At 35.2% G+C, this 24,943-nt stretch overlaps 1 protein-coding gene across 19 annotated transcripts in view; it reads right to left on the minus strand.

Annotated features, from left to right (window-relative positions):
- Positions 1-3,053: 3,053 nt before the first annotated feature.
- MIER1 (MIER1 transcriptional regulator) overlaps positions 3,054-24,943 on the minus strand; it is a 55,362-nt gene continuing 33,472 nt past the window's right edge. For 8 of the 19 annotated variants that reach the window (XM_082357851.1, XM_082357859.1, XM_082357857.1 and 5 more), the window contains 7 exons: positions 19,568-19,719; positions 18,249-18,330; positions 17,004-17,098; positions 13,749-13,876; positions 11,607-11,681; positions 9,161-9,300; positions 3,054-6,385 (listed from right to left, as the gene is read on the minus strand). In XM_082357851.1, the coding sequence (XP_082213977.1) occupies positions 6,057-6,385; positions 9,161-9,300; positions 11,607-11,681; positions 13,749-13,876; positions 17,004-17,098; positions 18,249-18,330; positions 19,568-19,719 (1,001 nt within the window). In that variant the 3' untranslated portion in view covers positions 3,054-6,056. The remainder of the gene's footprint in view (positions 6,386-9,160; positions 9,301-11,606; positions 11,682-13,748; positions 13,877-17,003; positions 17,099-18,248; positions 18,331-19,567; positions 19,720-24,943) is intronic. The other 11 variants (XM_082357845.1, XM_082357854.1, XM_082357853.1 and 8 more) reach the window with 7 other exon arrangements.

Below are 24,943 nucleotides of genomic sequence, written 5' to 3' on the forward strand. Positions count from 1 at the left end.
CTTCAAGATCTGTAAAATGAAAATACAGGTACTATATTTATTGGGAAAAGATACCCACATATAAGAGGACCCAACACAGTTCAAATCTGTGTTAAGGGTCAACTGTGCATATTTTAGACCATCCCTTGGTTGAAATGGAGGTATAATCAGAGATAAGGAAATCGAGTGGGTCAATCTTCTGAGAGTGTAGTCAGAAAACAGACATGACCCTTCCTCTCATGAGGCTTAGGATCACAAGGGGGTGATAATCCTACAAAACCAAAATGGCCCCTGTGACTAGTGCTACATAGAAGACTTAAGTCTTTAGTAAGAGCCAGACCAGTGTACATCCACCACTTAGAAATAACATTTTTGGCATACGGCCTTCATTGCTTTTCCTAACCATACATATGCATGAAGTATATCCCTTGAACAAAATTGGGGTCATCCTGCTCTTTTCACTTAAAGGTATGACACAGGTTGTGGCAGATGAGAGAGCTAAATGAGGTGTTTCATCCTTTTTGTCCGATTATTAGCATTAGCCACTTAGGAGATTTGTAGACACAGCCCAATTGTGCTTATAGTATGTTTTTGAAATGCAACTGCCTGTCTGCTAAACACTGGAGGCAGATGCAGACAGCAATGCAGTAACAAGGCCACATGGCAAAGCAGTTCATGGAGCCGGGAATTCAGGCTGTTTGAAAGCTCAGAACCACCAGCCATCGAAATAAATTTCCACCATCTACAAATATGTGTTCAGAGGGGATTAATGGAGTATTCAGACTCAGAATGACTGGCACCACAGTAGCTCCTAGCCAGAGCTGGTTTCTCATGTTCACTCAGCTAAAGCACAACTGGTGACAAGGGTAGACTAAGGGTGAGTTCTTTCCCTCAACCCAGATTTTCTGGTCAGGAATTTATTTTTTTAATTTTTAAATTTTTTTAAAAAAATCACTTTTTTTTAAAATTAATTAATTTATTTATTTATGACTGTGTTGGGTCGTTTCTGTGCGAGGGCTTTCTCTCTCTAGTTGTGGCAAGCGGGGGCCACTCTTCATCGCGGTGCGCGGGCCTCTCACTGTCGCGGCCTCTCTTGTTGCGGAGCACAGGCTCCAGATGCGCAGGCTCAGTAATTGTGGCTCACGGGCCCAGCTGCTCCGCGGCATGTGGGATCTTCCCAGACCAGGGCTCGAACCCGTGTCCCCTGCATCGGCAGGCGGATTCTCAACCACTGTGCCACCAGGGAAGCCCTGGTCAGGAATTTAAAGTGGCTCAGGAATTTAAAATGGCTCTGATGCCATTCTCTGCTTCATTTCTTTCAGTTCTGAAAGAAACCACCCTAACTCAGGGTCCAGATCTTTTTCTGCTTAAAAAGCTTAAGTGTATATTCTTCACATTAATTCAAAGTCCATCGTCTTTTGGAGAGAAAGAGCAAAACCATTTATTTTAGAACCTACCTGAACTCACTCAGCAAACACGTTCTTGTTGGTGTGCAGAAAGACACATTTAACCAACTCTACATTCAGTCAGCCATTCATGTTAATGATGATAATAGCAAAAGGTGAAACTGTATAATCAGGCCAAATTTAGATGAGGCCTCACCTCTCCTCTTTCTTTAGGGAATCAGGAGCCTCCCCACCTTACAGTAGTGCTCCCTGGACGGTGAATGACAAAAGGGGCGAGTCCTGCATAATCCACAGCTGTTGTAATCAGCCCTGCAGGAAAGGGTAAAAATAAATGCTTATGGGACTCGTACATTTATTTTATGTTGCTTAATTTCTAACAGACATATTAAGTTCAAGGAAAATCTTATTTAGCTAGAATTATAGGGCATGGAGTCATTAATTCTTCATTTCCCTGAGATGGTGCCTACTCTTCCTCTCCTTGTGCCCTCCTTGTACTCAGCATGCACTTCTACTGTTGCACTTACCTAATGCCTTCTTGAAGAGGACATGCCACACCTCTGAAGCCATAAGCCAAGCATAGTAGCTTGCATAAGTACAGGCCCAAATATCTGCTGAATACTGTATATGGAAACATGATGAAAACTTGTCACCACTGACTTTAAATGTAAAGAAAACTTTACCATCAATTTGGACAAAGGAGAATTAGAATTCAAGTCCAGTTTATATGGCAGTTCCTCAATGTTCTTCACAGAATAAGTAGACTTTAAAAGTACATTCGAGTTTACTTCTTAGAACAAGCAAAATGACATTTCAAGTACAGTTGACCTCTGGACAACGCAGGGGCTGGGGCGCCGACCCTCCATGCATATGCGTATAATTTTCTGCGTATAATTTTCAGTCTGCCCTCCGTATACAATTCCTCTCTCATCCAGTGTCCCACGTCCACGGATTCAACCAACCATGGATCATGTAGTGCTGTAGTATTTACTACTGAAAGAAATCTGCATATAAATGGACCCATTAAGTTCAAACCTGTTTAGTTCAAGGGTCAGCTGTATATTATGTATCCTAAATAAGTCACAGAAGCTAGTATAAAAACAAGTTAAGATAAAAAACAATCAATCATGTTCGGAAAAGGAAAAACACGCACATACAGATGTCAAAGATGCCAGCACAATACTAAGGGTAAATAATAAGAAATAAGGTTATAGAAAATTGGTATTAGAAGACAGAGATTAATGCAGATATTTAAATACATAAAATCAGTCCATAACTGGGGGGGTATGACCCTTAAGATTCTGCAAAGGATAAACTTGATTATTAGAGAGCAGAGTCGATTTTATGATAAAAAGTTTATAATCAGTAGACTTATGTGATACAGGAAGGTCATTTTTAGGGAGAGAGATTCATATGGTTTTCCACATTGGCACTGTTCATGAATATGGAGTATAGTTAGGAAAACCTTTATTTCTGATTTGGTATTTAGTAGTGATATAGAGCCGGTTACACACCCCCTAGGGTCATCAGCACACATCTTGCCTATGAAAATTCATCAGCCCCAATTTTCAAAGTGCGCACTCTTAATTTTCCATTGAGAGTAAATCAAATACTGTGACAAAAAAGTTTTTCTGCAAAATCATATGTGATACATACACTGCACTGCAAAAGAAGGAAACAAAATGTTTTTAATTAAATAGTTCAGAGGAAGAGAAACAGGTGAATAGAGGTCCACAGACCAAAGGATCTCTCTGGAGGAAAAAAAAAAAAGACAAAAATACATCATCCACCCATTTACCCATGAGGTAAAAGGGATCAGGAGCCACTGAAACACTACTTCACGCACTTCGTCCAGGAGCAGAAGGAACAGAAGTTGTATATATTTGCATTGTAAACAATGTGCATCATACAAACTTAACATCTATAATTAAAACCTACTCAACCTAATAAAAATCATTGACAAAGCATTATGTAGGCAAATATGTTTAAAAAAATATTTTAATAAGCATATTCAGAATGGCAGACAGGGAATAGGGGAAGGGAATTTCCTAATAGTGCAAAATTACTATGCATAAATTTTAAAACATCTAATTCATAATTTTAAATGCCTATTTAAATATTACTTCAAATACATTTGAAAGCTCAACAGATTTGTGTTGAACTGAGTTGCAAATTTTCAACTCTTTTGAAAGCACATCATAAAACAGAAAACCATTCCAAATGAAGACAGATAGATAGTGCTTTGCTGGGGGTAGGTATGGGGTGAGGGAGACTAAGTATTAACGAAGCCTTCTTTTCCCAATGCAATTTGTCAAGAGTTCAAGAGTTATGAAATGTACTAATTCTTAAGCAAATTAAATGCATGGTATTACTAAAAATTTTTAAAGTAGTGCAATGAATTATCAAGTTATAGTGGCTGCATTATGAAGAACAAAGTACTGTGTGAAATACCTGTATAAACATAAAATACAATTAAATATTTCTCTATGAAAAGCTGAGCATTATGTATTATAATAGTGGAATGTCTTTCATTAAGCATACTTTAAAAAGATCAAGAAAAGTAAAATTTCCTAACATGTATACAACATGTGCCGTATTTGCAAACATGCCTGAGAATTTATTTAAAATGTTCCTGTAATGTTTGTTAGTCTGCAAGAACTTCACAAACCTGCAAACAAAATGCATCTTTCAAAAAAAAAGGTAAAAATGGCAACTCTAATATTGCAACAACTTAAAAAAAGTTCATCATCACTATTTCTATCGACCACCTTTGACAAAGAGCTAGGATACTTTGGATTCGTATAATAAAATCTGATTTAGAAAATGGATTGTGACCATCTGCTAAAGCTGCCATTCTGGATAAATTAATGTTCTAGGTAAAACAAAAACAACAAGAAGTTCACGCTTCTCAACACTTCCATCCAAAACTTTGATTTACTTGGATATGTATGTAACAACAGTGAATCTACATCATATGAAGTCAAGTGTTGTAAAGTGGCTTTTAACACTGTTTGGGGAGAAAAAGTTGTTCACATTGGTGGAGGGAAGCAGTCTGAACATAGGTTAATAGTAATACTTCTCGGGGGATAAGGCCTAAACCATAATTTCTCAGTGCAAACCTCTACTCAGTTGCATTAGACAGTTGAGCCATTAAAAACAAGACCACAGAAGATTTATTTTAAAAAGGCATTGGCTCTTTGATGGCTGAAAATGAGTCAGTAGAAGCATTTGGGGTATGCCTGTGTGATAAAACAAGAATAGTTAATAATCTTTTATAAAAGTTTGGATATAGGTTGGTCTATCAGCTGTATAAAACTACATTTTTTAAACAAGAATTTTGCACTAAAAATAAAATGGCACTATTGCAAGGCTATGCAAATAATGGATGATCCTATTTGTAATCACACAGAGCAATGGTTGCTGAATATCTTATTTTCACTTTGGAAATACACTATCAAATCTGAAAAGCTGGATTGTTAACTGGAAGTCTAAAAACGTCTAACTTTATCACTTTTTCCTCATAAAATCAATATTGTTGCCTGCCAACTCCTTGTGTGTGCCAATATCTAAGTATCACTTGACCTTTTCCCCTGTTTATTTAATGCAAAAACGGGAAATTTTGTAATGCATATAAAAATAACTGAACAGGATTCTGGTCAGCATGATACATTTAAGCACTTAAGCCAACATTAAACTTTTGTCTTGCTTCAAGAATAATTTTGAAAATTACAGCAAATGCAAAACAAACTATGTGATCTAAGTATCATGCTTAAATTTCAGAGTTCTCAAACTATTTGTCCTTAAGTAGAAACTTGAAAAAAAACAAATGTTCACAATCCTTTATGAATGCTTTTACCACCTGGATATAAGAAACATGACTTAGTTACTACACAAACACTTAAAAATTCATTAGAAAAACCTTAGCAAAATAAAATGAAAGCTGACAGACTCAGAATATCAATTCCTCTCATAAAAGTTTACCAACTGTACAAGTTAAGAAAATTATACAAGCTTTTGTATTAAGAAAGGACAGCTCAGTCAAGACATATGTACTGTAAAAATCTTCCAAAGGCTACAAAGAATCTGGAAAAATACAGAATGTATTTCTTAAGCCCAGATAAGAATATGGAAAGACATCATTGATGTCAACAATTTTACATATACAAACCTGACTTGGTTTATTTTTAAACTTCTATATATAAAAAAATCATGCTAGCATAACTTTCAGGATTCATAAGGGTTTCCTTAATAATGATAACTCAATTTGTATGGAGAAGAAAAATGTCTGTTATAAAAGACATTTCAAGAAACTCAGAAAAATTGGTGTTAATCAGAAATTTGAACTTGTTTTTTTCTTCTTTGCCATCAAACTAAGCAAAAAGTACCTTGTAGTGAAATTTGAGGATTAATACATCAAATGAGAAGGTACAGATATATCTTTCAAATTTACTAAACTATTTGTTATATATCCTTAAAAGGGCCTTCACAATTTTAAAGTAAAAAATCTGCAAAAGGCAGAATTATGAAATCTTATTTACTAAAGTTAGGACAATTCAAATTTTCAAATTTTAACCAACTGCTTCAAGGAAGTCAACTTTTTAAGGTAACCCATCAACCCTGAAAACTTTAGTCACACCAGAATTTACTCCAAAGAAAGTAAAATAAGTCTAAAATTTAGTCGTCTGTGTTTTCAAGTTCTTCAAATTTTCCATGTGAGACTGCATCTTGGAAAAATTCAGAAGAACCCGGACTTTCTTTTCCATTGCTGTTCACCCTTCGCCTTTTGGCAGGTCTCTCACTTTTTTCATCAAAATCACTTTCATTTCTTGCAGTCGTATGGGCAATTTTGGGGTCAGTGGTAAGGTTATCTGTTTCATAACCATTAGTATCCATATCTGTGTGAAGTGGTTTCTTACTTCCACCTGTTGGTCCATTAACGTGTAACCCTTCAACTTTCACGTCTTCTTTGTTTAATGTTTCACCTGGTCCGTTAGATGACACCCCTAAGTTGGAAGAAACATGAATGAAACTGCTAATATTAAAAAGCCAAATTTGCAAACTATTATAAGACAGCTATAAACAGCTGTAAAATAACTTTTTATCGAGCAAGTGAGGTATCAAATCTGTGTATACATATGGTTTGAATTCTGGCTTTATTTACTTTAGTAGCTGTGTGACCTTAGGCATGTTATTTACACTCTCTTGTACCTCAGTTTCATCACATATACAATGAGGATAACAACAAATTTATAAGATTGCTGTGAAGATTAAATAAGTTAATAAATGTGAAGAATTAAGAACAGAATTTGGCATATATTAATAGCATGCTGGTATTATACGTGGCAACAAATAAGCAATGGATCCACAGCAGTCTAAATAAGCTGAGTTAAAGCAAAGATATGCATGAATTATTCAGATTCAGCAAAAAGGCCAAAACTTTCTAAAACCATGAAAAAATTATATTCTTTCTTTAGAAGTTTGAGTTTTCTACTGCCATATATAAAAAGCAAGATGACATGACGTTTTCATTCTTAATGTAAATCTACAGGTATTATGCTTTAAGGGTAAAGATCATATGCTATATTTATCTAAACAGATTTAAATAATCTGTCATAATGTTAAATTAATGCTTGCACTGTCCAAGCATACACTTGAAAATGCTAAAAGTAAACACAAATTCCTTTATAATAGATTGAGAAAAGAAAGAGTATAATTACTCTAATGAAGTGACAAAAGGTCATGTTAGAGTTGACTGCAAAATGGAGAAATTTTGCAAATACTTAATGTAAAATATAGAATGTGCCATTGGAGATAATTTAAATTTAATTTTCTGAAAAATATTCACTATAAAGAACGAGAGCCTCAAATACACATTTTGGTCAAATAAAATATACTATTTCCCCAGCTCAAAGGTGCACTCAAGTCATGTATGCTTATGGGATTATGCGCCATATGACAGTGGAGGAGTGATTTTGTCATACTAAGCACAAGAAGCTTGGTGACACTCTCATTAGGTCAAAAAGCACTAGCAGCTTTCAAGACATGAATTAAAAGCCCCTTACAAAGAAAGACAGTTGGGTTGCAAAGTTCCTTCCTTTCCTTGAAAAACCTGGAAATCTTAATTGTACCTGATGTGAATGGCTTCTGGGCTGAGTAATCTGTAAGTAACTTATGAACACTCTTCCCTGGCTAACTGCATGTTATCATCAAATGGTTAAAAAACAAAGAAGGAAAAGAAAGGGAAATAATTTATTTGGTGTTATCAGCAAATAAGAAAAGACAGAAATACAGTAGTCCCTGGCATCTGTAGGGGATTGGTTCCAGGACCCCCTCGGATACCAAAACCCATAGATGCTCAAGTCCCTTATATAAATAAAACAGCATGAAAAATGCGTATGACCCATGCACTTTCAATCATCTCTAGATTACTTATAATACCTAATAAAGTGTAAATGCTATGTAAATAGCTGTCAGCACAGAGCAAATTCAAGTTTTGCTTTTTGGAATTTTCTGGAATTTTTTCTTTCTTCAAATATTTTTGCTATGCAGTTGGTTGAATCTGCAGATGCGGAGCCCACAGATACAGAAGGCTGACTGCTGACTGTACTACCGACCGTCTGCCTCCCTGAGTTTCCACCCCTAGTCCCAAGGTCAGTCTCAGCTTCTTACTCAACTTCAGGATGGATGTGATTGGCATTAGAAATCATGTCAGTGAGCCTTCTTGAATCAGGAAATGGCTGGGCCCTAATATTTGTTTGTTTGGCTTGTTCTTAGAGGGGAAGTAGTGAGGGAATAGAGAGGGGTCATTAAATGAACAAAGTATATTCACCACAGTATATTAAATGCCAGTGTGAGAGCAAAGATCAGAACAAAGTTCAAAGTCTTCACAGTATTCCTCTTCTAGTTTCTGTCAGGGGGAGGTTAACTCTCCACTGGCCCTCCCCTAAAGCTAAATCAGAAGGCAGGTGGGCAGAGCTTGTCTCTAATTCACCAGTTTCCTCCTAAAAAGGACTGGAGGATTTATTACTTTCTGCTTAGCAAGGGTCTTACTTAAGACTATTTTAATTGAAGTAGAAATCAAGATAATTCTCTGACTAGGTCATACTGATCAGCTCAGTGATCCTTGGTCCACTGTATATTTTAAACAAGAACACTATCTGAATCTCAAACATATTAGTATGCTTTTTGCTTCTCTTTTTCATGGACACAAAAATGAATGTTTCTGTACAATATTAATGCACAAGCTGACACCTGCTTTATCTTTACTCGTCCTTCAAGGTTATTATGTTATCAAGGAGGAAAATATTTTAAAAAGTGCCCTTGTTATCTGCTTCTTTTCATTTATATGCTTAAAGCAGTTTCCTAATAAAGTGTTATAAGCTCTGAAAGTATTTCATAAATATCTGTGTATTTCTGATGTGAAATGGCTGGAGTTTCGGTCTAAGACTTAACAAGAATACTTATATCTAGACATTCCAACCTGATAAGAAAACAGATGCTATTTTCTTAATTTCTTAAAAGAAATGGTCACTGTTGATAGTATACTTTATTAAACATTACTTTTTAGTGGTATCAATGGGAATTCTTTCCAACTGACTTGTACATATTCTGTGTGTTAGTATATATGTATGCTGATACTATGTTTCATCTGGTATTTACAATTATGACTTTAGTTCTGCTTTGGAAGTTTAAGAGACACCAAAACTGAATTTTCCAAGCTACTGAAAGAAAAGTGCCCATCACTATGAAGAAATCTAAGTGTTTCTTTGGTTGCTTACCATTTTGATTACTATTGCTTATAGTGCCATCTTCTTTCTCAGACTGGCTGTTACTACTGTTTGAGGCAGTTGGGGGAGGGGATGGTGCTCGACTAGAAGCAGCACTTTCACTTTCATCTAGAAGACGATCCATGTAATCCCTTAAAATTGAGTAAAATAATAAGACAATTATTTTCTTATATTAAAAACAGCTGAAAATTAAAATTGACTGAGGTTAAATTTAGAAGGCTTTATTAGCAAATATATCCTAATTTTCACTTACATTTATTCCAGTGCCTCATCTATGACACCAGTATCTGAACATTTAAATGGAAAGCTCCTTTAGGTTACATGTTTGTAGGAAAAATATGTAAGTGCCCTACCCTAGCAAACTTTAGAGACCTATAGGAAGTTTTAAAACTTTAAAAACTGTAGGCAAATGATCAGAGGGGCCCAACTAAAATAAGAAAATCTGTAAATGCAGAGACAGGGATGATGTCAACCAGAAGGAGTACAGAAGAATTTCTGAACAGACACAGATTGGCATTGTAAAGCTCGTAAAGACTATTTGATGGCTACGGCAATACCTGAAAGACAAATTAGGACCTAATAATGAATTACCTTCTTGTTGCCTTCTGTATTACGTTTCTGCTAGAGCTGAGCTATAATAAACTCACTAAGTTCCTGGGCTTATCTGCCAGCTCTATCTGCCCATATATCGTTAGAGGTGAGCTTACTTCCTTCCCTAAGTCATTCCTGAACTGTATGGCATGGAAAGACATTTGTGGTAAGTGACATTGGGTTGAGGTTAGAAGATCTGAACGAAATACTTCTCTCTCTCAGGTCTAGTGTCTTTACCTATAAAATGCATGTAACCATACATGACCTATCTACCACACAGGGCTGTTGTATAATATATGTGTAGCGAAGTGTTTTATGAACTATGAAGTGCTATTAAGTCACTAGAATAAAGGTCAGCAAACTATGGCCTGTGGGCTGGCCACCTATTTTTGTGGACAATATTTTACTGGAACACAGCCACATCCATTCACTTACATAGTGTCTATGGCTGCTTTTCACAACAATAGCAGAGCTAAGTAGTTGCAAGAGAACTTAACGCCTGCAAAAGCCTAAAACATTTACTCTGTAGCTCTTTACAGAAAAAGTCTGCCATCACCTGTGCTGGAATAGTTCCCTGAAAGCAGGGAGTTAAGTCTGCTTGATCACTGCACCACCAGTGCCTAAGTTGTGCACGGTGCAGAGGAGAAGTGCAATAAAAACCAAAATACCTTATTTATTTTTAAATTCCCTCAGAATAACAGAAATAGTAAGGCAAATCTTATCTTTTAGAATTTCGTGAGCAGGGTAAGCAAGGATGTGGACAAGAAGGAAAGCATGGAAGGGCTTGGGACTTCACTGAAAGTCTGTGCTAACAGTCTAGAACGGACGAGTAACTATAGTTTTAATCTCAAACTACGGGATCACGTTGTAGTTTATATACAGGGACATACATTATAAACGTGTAGTTTATAATATAGGGATGTAGAATCTGACCTCAAGAAGCTTCCAACAGGTTAAGAGTACAAACTAACACATATCAAAGAAACATATATGACCACGAACTACTCAATTTAACATTCTAGGCCTTATTTTCCTCATCTATAAATGGAGGGAATGAAATTTCATGGTCTTTTAAGATCTCTTTGGCTTTATGTCACTCACCATTACAGAACAATTGTGTAACAAATCACACAGAAACAGAATGAGCATGATGAATGCAATGCCAAAGGGACTTCAGAAGCTAAAGCTAACAGAAACAGATGATGCATGAGGAAGAACTGTTGGAAATAAATTTGGCATAGTGGGAATGGGTAATGGAGGATGTTAAAAGCCACGCAAAGGAAGCTAGAACTGACTAGATATCAAAATTATTTTAAATTTCTGAATATAACAATGATATCGTGAAAGACTTATTACTATTATTTCTTAAAGGTTAATGGCATCCAGAATGCTTAAGAAAGGAAGAGTCAGGTAGACCGTACAGGAGGCTGGAGTAGCATTCAAATAGTTCGAGTTACACTGAGTTAATTTTTACTTCGAAAAAAATTATTTGCAAGGCTGTTACAGCAAAATCTCCAATTTGTATATGGCTACCAATTCTTCCAGGTAGGTAGTGAATAGACAGAATCCACAGTAGGATCTTTCAAAGGTCATTTATAGGCAGAAAAGTGGCAATGTGCTTCATTCTGGTGAACAAATGGAAGGTAACAATGTAGCAGAAAAATGAGCAAATAACTTTCAGGATAATCTGCTCTTAACTATGGATTCTGACTAAGGAGGAAAATTTTAAAATTCAGTCCAATTTTTGTCTAAAGGCATTAACTTAATGTTTTGTGTGGTCACTTAAAGTGCAACTATTAATAGAAAGAGAAGGTCCTGGAAGCAAACTAGAAAAATATCTTCATGCCTACAGAAAACCACAATTTCTCCCCATCTGGAATATACAGTCTGGTCATGGCTTCTTATAGGAGATTTAACACAGCTAAAAGGGACGAGATGGAGTAAAAAAATTAGTTTTCAGTTAAAAAAACAAAAAACAAAAAACTTTATAAAAGACCCGGGAGGGGATATAACTGAAGCCTACAAAAACACAGTATTCTTGTCTAGGGGGAAAAGCATTTCTTCACTTCCTACCATAACACCAGGGAACATGCTGTTAACTCTTAAAGCCTGAGAAAACAGAAGATACGGGATTACTTTTAACTGAGACTACTCCACCTACAGAATACTTAAACCTTAAGGAGAATCAAGGTTACAAATGTTAAGTATCTTCAAAAAGTTTTCAGAAGCTACGGAGAGTACGGAGAGATTATTAGAAAAACTAAAATGTTTGGCAGCACATCCCTACCTAACCTGTTGAGCTTGACATCACAGAGGACCAACTAAGCCAGCCCACAACACTTCCCTTGGTGATGCTTTCTGAAAGAGAAAACTGGATGAACCAGGGGTCTGACCCAGCATGGCAATTCTTATGTTCTTACTGCTGATGACGACAGATTGACTGTAGTTCGTGTGTGAACATTATTTCTGAAATGGGTGAAAAAAATGAAAGATGTTACTATTGCTTTTCCCTATAGAATAGCTTGAAAACTGACTATTTTAAGATATACTCTGAAGACTAGATAGTTGTATCTAGTTCTACATCACTGTGCCTCAACACTACCAATAAATACATATTTAACTATAAATTGATAACAGGAAGCAATTATTTAAAATTTGGAATACTGTTATATATAAAATTCTACTCATTATGAGATTTGAACAAGGGGGAATGAGGCACAGAGTCCAATGTCTCATGACTTCCAGGGGCAATCATACCCATTTATTCCCTTTTAGATAATTTTGCTTTGGATTTTAGAGTGTTTGATCCTCCAAGGAAGTGACCAGCAGAGACACCTGTAAATGAACATGACCAAGAAATAGTGCAGCCTAGGAGTTTGAAAAGCACAAGCAAATATGCATATAAGCACATCTTCCAAAGGCAGTTATTTGGCCAGGCTAGAGAACTTTAGTGGTGCATGGTGACCAAAGGAAGTCACAACTTTGCATTATTTTTATTCCATAAACATTAGGGAATACTCAAGGTATTGGCAAAGTTAATTGGTATATGGTAAAGTCAATTCCACCACCACAATTCATCAGCATTTTAGAGCAACTCAAGTGAAATGAAGGGTTCAATACTCTATGTACTATATATTTAAGTAACAAATTGCTAGTGGGAGTAGGAACAGTGTTTCATTCCACAGCTAGACTGAATGAAGCTAAGAGAATTTGGTGCGTGGGGAATGGATTAGACATATAAGGCATTTTGCTTAAAAAGAGGATATAATAAACTATACTCCCTCTATCACTGGGCGTTAGCTAAAGGTGCATTACTTATTAAATATTATTTGTTAGAGGAAAAGGTTTCAGAATATTTAGGGAAAGGGAAGTCATCATGCACATGTGCACCTCTCTCTATAAAAAACTTGGTAATAAAAAAGAAAATGCAATTTTACCTGATTTATTATATCCCTATGTCTTTTCCCTTTGATATCATCTATATCCAAATCTGATTTTGGTTCCCAGAATCAAAAATAGATTGGGAAAGGAAAAATATTAATTTCCCTTCCTCTTTAAAGGGCCTCTATTAGGCATATGGCCCTATAAGTTTTAGAAAAGATAGTCTCTTCTATTCTTACTGCTCTCTCTCCGTGTTATTAGATTAAAACTGTATGTGCTTATACTGAATGGAATAGAATTTAACAAAAACATGCCTTCACAGCTGTTCTGATCCATTTCCTCTCAGGAATACTACTGAAAACATACACTCTTAACATTCGCTTTGATAAATTTGCTGTCTCAAATAAGATGAACTGTAGTTTACAATGTATTTATAAGACACTGAAAAGTCTAAATGCCCTATGAAGATGTCAGTAAATGGATAAATTGAAACTAATGTAAACTTTTATCCTATTAAGAGAAAGAAGATTCTAAAAATTACAATTTTCTCAAGAAAAATTTAGAAAAGCTTAGCAAAAATATGACTCAAAAGAAAAAATAGACTCACGTGACACCAGGATGAAGATTATATTTCTTTTTTCCAAATCGCGTTTGCTGAGCAAAGAAATCGTAACGTTCAGATTTTTTCCACATATAATAGAATGCTACACATTCACCAACTGACCTTGTTCGAACCTATAAGAAACAAATACTTGTTTTTAACAAGTATCTCCTCCTTAAAGGAGTTATCTCATGAAAAATACCTGAATTTTGAAAACAAATTTAGCTGGTCTTTAAGTAATACATAATACCACTAATAAAATACAACACTGTAGCAGCCGTGTTAAAAATTACTCTTTCTAAACTCCGATTAAGAAAAATAATACACTGGCAACAGGTCTTCAGATATTTAGCATTATGCTTTTTTTTTTAACCTTTTAATTGTTTTTTTAACATCTTTATTGGAATATAGTTGCTTTACAACGCTGTGTTAGTTTCTCCTGTATAACTAAGTGAATCGGCTATATGTATCCATAGATCCCCATATCTCCTCCCTCTTGTGTCTCCCTCCCGCCCTCCCTATCCCACCCCTCTAGGTGGTCACAAAGCACGGAGCTGATCTCCCAGTGCTATGCAGCTGCTTCCCACGAGCTATCTATTTTACATTTGGTAGTGTATATATGTCAATAGCATTATGCTTTTAAAGAGACTATCATATGTTCATTTACTATAAAAATAAATACCCCTTTATTGAAAATGTCTGGAAGTGGCATTTGAATTAAAATTAATGTTATAAACAATTTGCAAATACTTTTACTCACAGAACGCCTAGGGAGACTGCCTTTAAATTCCCATTTAAAGGATTCTCTTACTAATCCCAACACTGATCCAGACTCAGTTACTTACTTTCTAGAAAGGCTGAAAGTATTCCCCAGTGAGTTAAAAGCTATTATAGTAATGCTAATACTCTGTTTACTAAATTACTCCAGTGGCTTACTGTGCTATACTTATTTGGGCAACTGAATGGCTCCCTTTACTAATACTAAACATATGAGATTGGCAACTGATGTTGACAAAAATTCCCTTTTTTGCTACTTTGCTTAGAGAGCTGGTAGGGTTGATGCATATAAAATACTGGGAGTTAAAAAGGAAAAAAGGTATCTGAATGAGTGTTTGGGATGCAAGACAATATGCTTTAACTCATAAATTTCTGATTCTGAAGAAGGTATCTGGTGGGACTGACTGCACCTAAGGTCAATTTTATGACATCCTTATTTTGTTATGCGACATATATTTTTCTTTCTGCCCCTCTGACTGCACTTTATGACTCTGGCCCATGTTGCTTTAAGACAAAGCTATCAGGGCTTTAAAAACAAAAACTAAAAACCCAGTCATCTTCTCAAGCTGTTTTTTGCCTCCTTTTTAGAATCTTATTTCTAGTAGACAATTGTCAAGTCAACTGTACGTTACTGAAAGCAAAAATTACAAACACATTTTGTGGCATGCAAAGTTAACATTATTATGAAAAATCCTCAATTAAGTAAGTGTACATAATACAACCTACGATTAAGATCCAAACTTCAATTCCAAGTGTAAAAACAAAGCCTTAATGTTTTCACTGGACTTCAATGTCTTCTCCTTCTTAAGAATTATTGTCCTCCCTTTGTTCACTGGAACAACTAGTGTACTAGGTATAGGTCAGATGACTTCTGTAACACTGAAATATCACCATCCCAAATATTTATAAAGAAATCAAGGTCTTATTTTCAATATTATGTTAAGACTTTTTTTGGCTAATAGTTTTAAGTCACCTAGTAAGTTCTTATTCCTTAAAAAAGGACTGCTCCTGCCAGTTACATCAGCCAGTTACATCATCCCAAGGGTCCCTCCACAGATAATCCAGCACGGTTTGGTCAATAGTGTTCGAATTCAAGCAGGAATGCTAGAAAACTCTTTCCCAAAACGTTGTCCCTTTCAACCATGAGACAATTTGTTTTTTTTAAAATCAGAAACATGCATGGCCATTACATGAAACAGTCATTAGCATAATACACTCCTTTCATAGAGTATTCACTATATTGGAAATTATCAGATGATTTGGATACAACACCTTAATGTCGGATACAACATTAAGATGATTTAGATACACCTTTCACATCAATGCTAAGACTCAAAATTTCTCTCTTATTTATTATGTCTGATGTCAAATACCAAAATTCAACAAAATAATCAAGAATAAACTAAAGAACAAGAAAATTGAGAAAAATGAACTCACAGGATTTGTAAGCAACTATTTTATTTATGGAACATAAAATAGATACTGTTAAATATGTGTTGAAACAAATCAAGTGAATACCATCGGATCACATCCAGAGGTATAAAAAAGGAGAATGTGATGACAGACTATTTGAGCCTCAGAAGCAAGCCCACGTAAGCCCAGATACTTTCAGCATCATCCTAGATAAGCCATCACATATCTTACAAACCATCTTTAAGGAAACATGTAAAGCCAAGCTCCTTGTCATTTATATTTGCTAAAAATGTGATATTTATAAACCTAGAAATTACTTAATTTCCTATATTTACTTTCTGAGATTTTACTTTTGCCTGTCCTAATTTCCCCTAGGAACACATTTTTCTATTCTCTATAATTGTGTAGTTACTATTAAAAATCTTACCTGATTTCAGTTTAAGAGAATTAAACCTAAAAATAAATTTGCAAGTACTTATGAAGGTTTTTTGGGTATACATTGACACTGTATGATTGATATTATCCATATGGCATGATAAATTATGCTAAATTGTCAAATTATAAAATTATATAATGTATAATAAAGCTGACTTATTGAGATATTCTTCTGGAAAATTAAATCTTAATTAAAACCAAATTAAGTATTAAGTATCTGATTTTAGACCACTTAGGACTTAAGCAAATGTAAAAAACATTTTAAAATTATAAATAATGTCATGGTAAAAATGCTTTAGAGTTTCCAAGTAAGACCCTCCTAAAAAAAATCTGTAACAAGTTTGTGGAAAATAGCTTTAAGTAATTACAGTGTATACACACATCCCACCCAGAAGCAGATGAACATATTTATAAACGTCTAATTCTTAAAGGCTTCCAATATCATACACTGAGAACAGTCACTTGGCAAATACATGCCAGGAAGTCTAGGCATGCTTATTATAATTTTCTAAATACCAGTGTATTAAAATATTCATTATTGAACCTTTAACATTAGAAAACATAATAGAAGATTTAATATAATCTAGGTTAGCTAAATTTCTTTTAATAAAAGAGACAACATATATCATCACTTACTTTATTAGCCTGAATCAAATGGAAGTCCTTTCCATAGGCCTTCAACCCTTGTTCAAAATTTCTACACTCTTCCTCTGTCCAAACAGATAATTCCTCTGACAAAATTGGGGGGCGGGGGAAGGAGGGGAAACTGTTAAGCAATATTCTCCCAAATGCTGCATATAACAAACAAAGTTGTAAATAAAAATGTAACTTTCTGGTAACAATGAGGGAAGTATTTTACTCCTGAGTTCTATTATTGATGGCTGAAAAAGATAGTGACAAAAACTCCTTATTTAATAATGGATGATTTAGTCCCTGACTCTCCAACCTCAACTTATGCCATTTCCCCTTTATTCTTTATGATCCAACTAAACCAGCTACCTTTCAATTCCTTAAATTCATTATGTTCTTTCTTACTTTAGAGACTTTGTGCATGCTCTTCCCTTTGTCTAGAGTTATTTCCTGCCTCTTACCTCAACCCCCTTTCACCTAGCTATTTACAGCCCAGTAAAAATATCAATTTGTTCTAGAAGCTTTCTTTAACAGCCTCACTCTTTCCCCCAACTAGGTTAAGTCCCACTGCAATAAGTTTGGATTGCGCCCTCTAATTCTCCTTGGAAGAACTCGTAACTATTTTTCAGCTTCCCTACTACCTAGGCTCTAAGCACCGTGATGTCAGGGACCTAGTTTATAGTTATGTCCCCACGATTTAGTAGGCCCTCCAATTCTGTTGAATGAATGATCTTTCATTTGTTACATAATGATATATAAACAGTACTCTTAGTGAAGTGGGGTGGGAGCCAGTTTGGAGTAAAAAAGTGAAAAACCTGGATTTTAGTTTTGGCTTCATTATTTATGAATTATGCTTGCCTCAGCTAAGAGACCTCAGTTCTCATCAGTTTTAAAGTGAAGCTAACGTCTTTCGCCTTACTTAGCGCACAGGATCATTACCAAGATCAAATAGGAAAATGTTTATAAAAATGCCTTGAAATTGAAAGGCATTATATATTTTTATTTAAATGGCCTTATTTTCCCACAAAGGAAGGGCCAATATTAACCCCATTCCCCATAATGCCTTGTGTAACACTTGTGTTATATACAAGTTATTTAACAAGTTATAATAAGTTGTTATCCAGCAAATATTTACTGAATTCAGAGATTAGTATTATTAAATTTAGGATATACCTAGGTAAACTGAAAAGCTTAAATTTTAAATTTCTGCTATATCATGAAAACAAATAAAAAATTAGTATTTATGCTTACCTCTAGCTGCTTTTACATTAAATCTTAATCTTCTTAATGCTTCTTCTGTATCAAAATTGCATTTAACTAATTCATATAATGCCTAGAAAAATAAAAGGCTTCAGTATGTAACCTGGACTATGAACAATTCAAGGGTACAGTTTCTTAAGAGAGTAAAGTCTTTTCCAGAATCCAGTGTTTTCATCCTTTCTGGAGGACAAATAATTCTAGTAAATGCAACATAAAGAACACTAAAGAAAAACAAACATAATTCATTCCTGATAATTAACTGCCTCTGAATATGTAGAAGATAATGGATAAGCAAATACTCTACTGGTGGCCATGGTACTCTAGGAATTTATAAATAAAAAGAAATCATTTTATAATAATCACAAGTCCCTTCTTTTTGGTTTTTTGGGGTTCCTCTTCAAAGACAATTTAAAACAAATCAGAAAAGAAAAACACTGGTGAAAAAGGCAAAAAAGTATATAATGCTGCTATTAGGTTCATGGTAGGCACTGTTCTATTATATACAGAATAACATTATCCCAGACAGGTATTCCCAACTTGATGATATCCACAGATTCTATGGGATATGCAAAGGAAGTTCAGAAAGCCTAATAAAAAAATATATACAGGCAAAATAAAATATCAAAATTTTAATTTGAGCTGAAGTCATACCAATGAGTGTCTCAATACTACATATCTTATGCTGATTATAAACCCGAGACTCCCTGTTGATGACATTACAGATCTTCCTCTACTTACAGTGGGTCCCAAAAAACACATCCTAAGTTGAAAATACTGTAAGCTGAAAATGCATTTAATACACCTAACCTACTGAACACCATCACTTAGCCTAGCCTACCTTAAATGTGCTCAGAACACTTACATCAGCTTACAGCTGGGCAAAATCATCTAACACAAAGCCTATTTTATAACAAAGTGTTGAATATCTCATGTAATTTACTGAATACTGCACTGAAAGTGAAAAAGAGAATGGTTGTATGGGTACAGAATGGTTGTATCAGTTGTTTACCCTCATGATCACGTGGCTGACCGGGAGGTGTGGCTCTCTTCCACTGCCCAGCATCACAAGAGATATTCAACACTAGCCTGGGCAAAGATCAGAATTCGAAGTATGCTTTCTATTGAACGAATACTGCTTTCATACAATTATAGAGTCACAAAATTTTAAGCTGAACCTTCGTTAAGTCAGGGACCATCTGTAAAGGAATTTTGGTGGATAGAATAGCACTAAATGTGACAGCACTTAAACTTATAAATGTATGTGGTTAATATACTTTGGGAATATTGTAAGTTATTTCTTATTCATGTACCTGTTCATTGTCTTTTATGTGAGATCCTTCAGGAATTGCTTCTACACCTTTCTCATCACCTGTCCTTCTAGATGCATCCTTAAGAAATACAATCACTTTGTCTTCCGGTAAGTACTCAGGGTCCCACAGGAGCTGATCATCATTTTCATATACTAAATTAGTAAAATATAATGTTAAAAATAATGCCAAAAATTGATAGAGTTTGTGTTAAAACATATCACTGAACAAATAACCCATACTTAGAGCCAAAATGTTGAGAACTGAGTAACACTGCTTATTTCTTGGTGGTAGGATTTGGGACAATTTTTTCTTACATCTTTGTACTTTTCCATGATGCTTGAAAATACATTGTCATAAGCATAAATCATTTTCATAAAACAAGTCATTACTTTTTTTAAAAAAGCATTTAGGTTTCATCAGAATTTCCATTATAATAAGATTGAAGCCCCAATTTCATCAAAATTTTAAAAATGAAAGAATGGAGGAGAAACTAAGATGAGAGCCTTGTGGAATCCTTAACGACAGGAAGATGAAAACACAGACAAAATTAAGAAGGAACAGTCACAAGACAGAAGAAATATCAAAAGTGTGGCACCACAGCAGCAAGGGGAAGAAAATGTTTCAGAGAGTAATAGATTGGTTAAATGCTGTTAAACAAGCAGGATGAAAATTGAAAAGGTGCACTGGATTTACTAACAAGGAGGGGAATGTTTCAAGAACTGTTTCTGTGCAGAGATGGAAGCCAAAGCCATACTGGAGAGGAATGAAGAGGAAATGGAAGGTGAAGAAATAAAGTAGAAAACTCTCCTGAAAAGTTCCATGGTGAGGGAGGAGACAGAGCAGTACAGTAGCTAGAGAGGAAGCATAGCTGAAGAAAGTTTTTGGTTTTGCTTGTTTGTTGGTTTTTAAAGGCATGAGACATAATCACTTAAATGCCAATAGAAAGGAGCCAGCTGGACAAAGACTCTGAATTTAAGAGACAAAGTACAGCTGACAGTGTCAAACTTCCTTGTGTTATGAAAAGGAATTAACAGCTAACAAAGGTACATCTCCTACATACCAGGTACTATGTTAAGTGTTTTCATATAAATTACCTTGTCCCCACCCACTCCCCTGCCACTACACACATACACTTTAAATTTTTCCTTAGTAATAATAAACCTTATTCCTTTTCTAACCTGTTGGTACAATCCTAGTAAAACTCCAAACTGTAAATACAATAAAACTCCCACGATAAAGTGAATTTGGATATACTGCTATTGATTTCTGGTCTGCGCTCAGCCTTTATTTGCCAAAGGGAGCATACCAGAGTTCTTATATTCTTGGAGTGGGAGTGGGAGACGGACAATGCCTTACAAGGAAACCCTGATTCAGGAAGAAGACAACGGAGGGTGGATCCCTGAGTCCCCAGTATTCTCCCAGTTAGATACCCCATGTTGAGCCTATGAAACAAGCACAAACTACCTGAGAGATACTTCTGGAATCAATCTGGAAGTCCCAAGTCACAGGACACAGAGATATGCTTATTTAAACTGAGTACACAAACATCACCAGATGGCGCCAAATGACAAGCCAGGTTCCTAGAAGTGTGACTAGCAGCCAGATAGGCTAACCCTGAGAATATGATACTTCATTTAATGCATATACTAAAAATGACAATGAGGTGAGAACAATTAGCATTCTCAGAGAATAAACCACACTGCCTTAACTGGTTCCAGAAACAGACCAAATTACTTTCCAGTTAAGTTTACACTCTAAATATGACTTTTGACTACGATCTAAATAAAAAAGGCAACACAGTTGATATTTATTAAATATCTACTATAGAATGACTAAACGCCAAGAGATCAGAAATTCAGGAAGAACACCATTATGATAAAACACACGAAAATACAGAGGAAAAATAATCTCTATAAATATGACATGAACCTCTATAAATATGACAGCAACAGAAGGAAAAAAGTCTTTCAAGTTTCATGAACATGCTGGATTTTGAAAGATCACAATCACTGAACTGTAACAGCATCTTCTGAAACTATTTCATTCTAATGAATTACCAAGCCTAAATATTAGAACTTTTAAAAAGCAACCATAAATATATCCACCTTATACTACTGAAAGATACAATTTACAAATGATTATAAATAAATGAAAGAGTCTCAGAAGGCAAGAGCTCACCTAGTATATTAACACAGGTTGTTAACTGGGGAAGTGCTTTTTATGGTATTTTAAGTAATCAAAGTAAGTGTGTCAGATAAGCAAAAACGAGTTCAAAATAATTTAACAAAGTTCATTATATGTGTGTTGGGGGTGGGAATGGAGATGACAAATGTAGAAAACTGAGAAACTACCACCACAAAATCAAAAACTTCTGCAATCTGGGAAATTCCTAGTGAATAAGAATAAACGTGAATAAATAAATGAAGATATTTATACACCTCCAGTTTCTGTTAAAAAAAAAGGTGTCATTCCATTTTCAATGCCCAAGTAAAAATTCTACCTAATCAATATATTATGAGAATGAAAATGCTGAAACATAATCAGCAAGGTGTAATAATGTGGTTTATAATAGTGATTTCCACATTCTTAAAAGGTCGCACTGTGATTAATGACATGAATTTTAAGTTGTCTCGCTGAGCTTTTCCTATGTGTAGATTAACTGAACTGCCTGTTTCAACAGTATTATTGTTATCAACTAAGGGTAATACATGTGTTCATTTTTCAGTAAGCAACTTAAGAATCAATAATTCGTCTAATGTTCATTAGAAACAACAATTCACCTGGTCCTTTGCTAATCACTGCTTCATAATTCCTAGCCAACGTTTACTTACTCTAAAATTTACGTCATGCAAGCATGAAAATCTGAGAATACCTTATTCCTTTCTCTTGACTTTTTTTCCTAAGTAGTTCATCTAATTCTCAGCTAATCTAGTAAAGGGTTCTCAATCTCAGCACTACTGACACCTCTGGCCAGATACTTCTTAGTTTGGGGAAAGGGGTCCTGTGCATTGTAAGATGTTTACCAAGTATTCTAATTATTTAGTATTATCACGAAGCTGCAGCGTTTACTCAGTTTTTAGTACATGGGAGAAACAAAACACCCACGTAACTTTAAAAATCATGTTTTTCATATGCCCAGCACTTTTTTGGGAATTAAACCCTTTTCATACAGTCTGAGCAGGGCTGACACTGCTCCCTGGAGCCCCAAGAGATAAACGAGCCAGGGCAAGCCTGAGTACGCACTCGTCTCTTGGCTCACAGTAATTACTTCTGGTTGGGTAAGACTCAAGCTGAGTCAATAGAGGCTCGCTCTAGGACCTTTGCTGGAGCAAAGGGGGATGCGGAAGTTCTCATTTTTCCTGGTTCCTGGCTAGAATAGTGAGAAGTATAAGTCATGAGCTCCCAGTAGCCATCCTAGCTTGTCTGACAATAAAGGAAAGAGGGGGAGGAGAGACACCTGATATCATAAAAATCCCGAATCCAGTTTTATTTGAAGCCAGACTAGCCAGGACTTCCCAGTAAAGCAAACAGGTAAATTCTTTTTTGCTAAAGCTGACTGAACTCAGTTTTTGTCACCTGCAAGCAAAAGAGCATAAATTTATACCTTCTGAAAATCTGAATAATAAAACCTAAACATAAGGGTAAGAGTAATCACCTTTCGGATATGAATGCCGCTTACTGACCATTTTCTATATGCCAAACACTATGCCGCTAAGCACTACACATAAAACCCCACGTGTAAGTCCTCGCAACGAGCTTCATAAATAAATAGGTGATTGCTATTTTACAGACGAGAAAAAAGTAGTAGTTAAGTAACACGTCCATGGCCAAATGCCTAGATACTGATTCAAGTTTACTGACTCCACATACGTTCTGTTTACACTATCTGCACCCACCTAATAACTCAGCTACCAAATGTTTACAAAGTCTTATGTGAAAAGGATCTCCCAAGGTATTAAGGATACAAAGATGAATAAACAAATGATTATAATACACTCATTGAGTATAAATGATCATTTACATACATTTAAGAGAAAAAGTTAATGTCTCTTTAGGATACTCAGTAATAGGGTTTCCTTTTAGCAATGAAAAATTCTAATCCAACTGCCGAATAATCCCTTACAGTTCAGATGTCAAGATATCTTAAGTTTTGTGGCACTGTTATCAAAATCACCCAAACCAAATGCTCTCCCTTTTGAATGTGATCACCAAACTGATGAAAAATACCCTGTGAAACTTTCACTGTAAGGAAAAAAGGCACTAATCAGCACTATCCCTTTGACAGTTTTATTTCTAACAGTGTGGTTTACCTAATAGTTTTACAAGAATTTGGTCTGTGTGCACAGGTTAACCTAAGTGGAGACGAATTCTTGATATCATGACCAAAGTTTGAATTCCTAGAACTACAAAGATGAGGAAAGGGCCTGAACCATAGTGACTCCTCTAAGGCAGTAACCCTGGTAAATGCATCTGATCCTCATACGATATAACACGCTTAAATTTCTCAAAGTGAGAAAGCTTCATAAACCACAGCTTTTCTGGAAAAAAAAGAAAGAAAAAAATATATATATATACACACACATAAAATTGCTTTCTAAAATGTTAAAATGGAAAACAGTAAATCAAAATTGGAGATTGTGATCACTTATTCACTCTGATATCTGACAATGCAAACATATTAAAATAAAAGATAAACATATTAAGAGATAATTAAAACCATCTTTAGCCATAATATTAACTTGCCACATATAAAAAAATACAAAAGCCAATGGATCATTCATTTTTGCACACAATTACAATGTATTCACAAACACTGTGCACAGAATTTCAATATACAACAAGGTCACTCCATATTGATACCTTTAACATTCCTGTATGTTGCAGAAATTAACTTGAAAGCTATTACTGTTGTGTTAAAACATTTCTACTGTCACTAGAATTTACTAGCCTGTGGTGCTCCCTTAACTGCTTCTGATCTGCTGCTTTGCCCTGAAAGCAGGTGCATACTTAGAATATAAATTAAGTTTTTGGAGGGAATGCTAAAAAAGAAAACAAACAAGACGACTTCTACAACTCCCAAAGGCTCTGCATATGTAAGGTGAAGTGTGGAAAAAGAAAACTGAAATAAAGAAATGATGAAAGAGTTCTAGCATTGAGTGATGTCACACTGCACATGAAAACTCATTAAACGTGCGCGCGCGCACACACACACACTCTCTCATTCTGGAACTCTCCCAAAGTGGATAATCTGAAATAGACTTAAAAAAAAATCTTCAAGTATTCTGTTTTTGTTAAGTATTTATTATTTGTGGCTTACCTTAGCACTTTTAGACAAAATAATGAAAAAAACCATGTAAAATTTAAGTATACAAGTTG

The sequence above is a fragment of the Balaenoptera borealis genome (genome assembly GCF_965194805.1).
Source record: "Balaenoptera borealis genome assembly, chromosome: 1".
Lineage (NCBI taxonomy): Eukaryota > Metazoa > Chordata > Mammalia > Artiodactyla > Balaenopteridae > Balaenoptera > Balaenoptera borealis.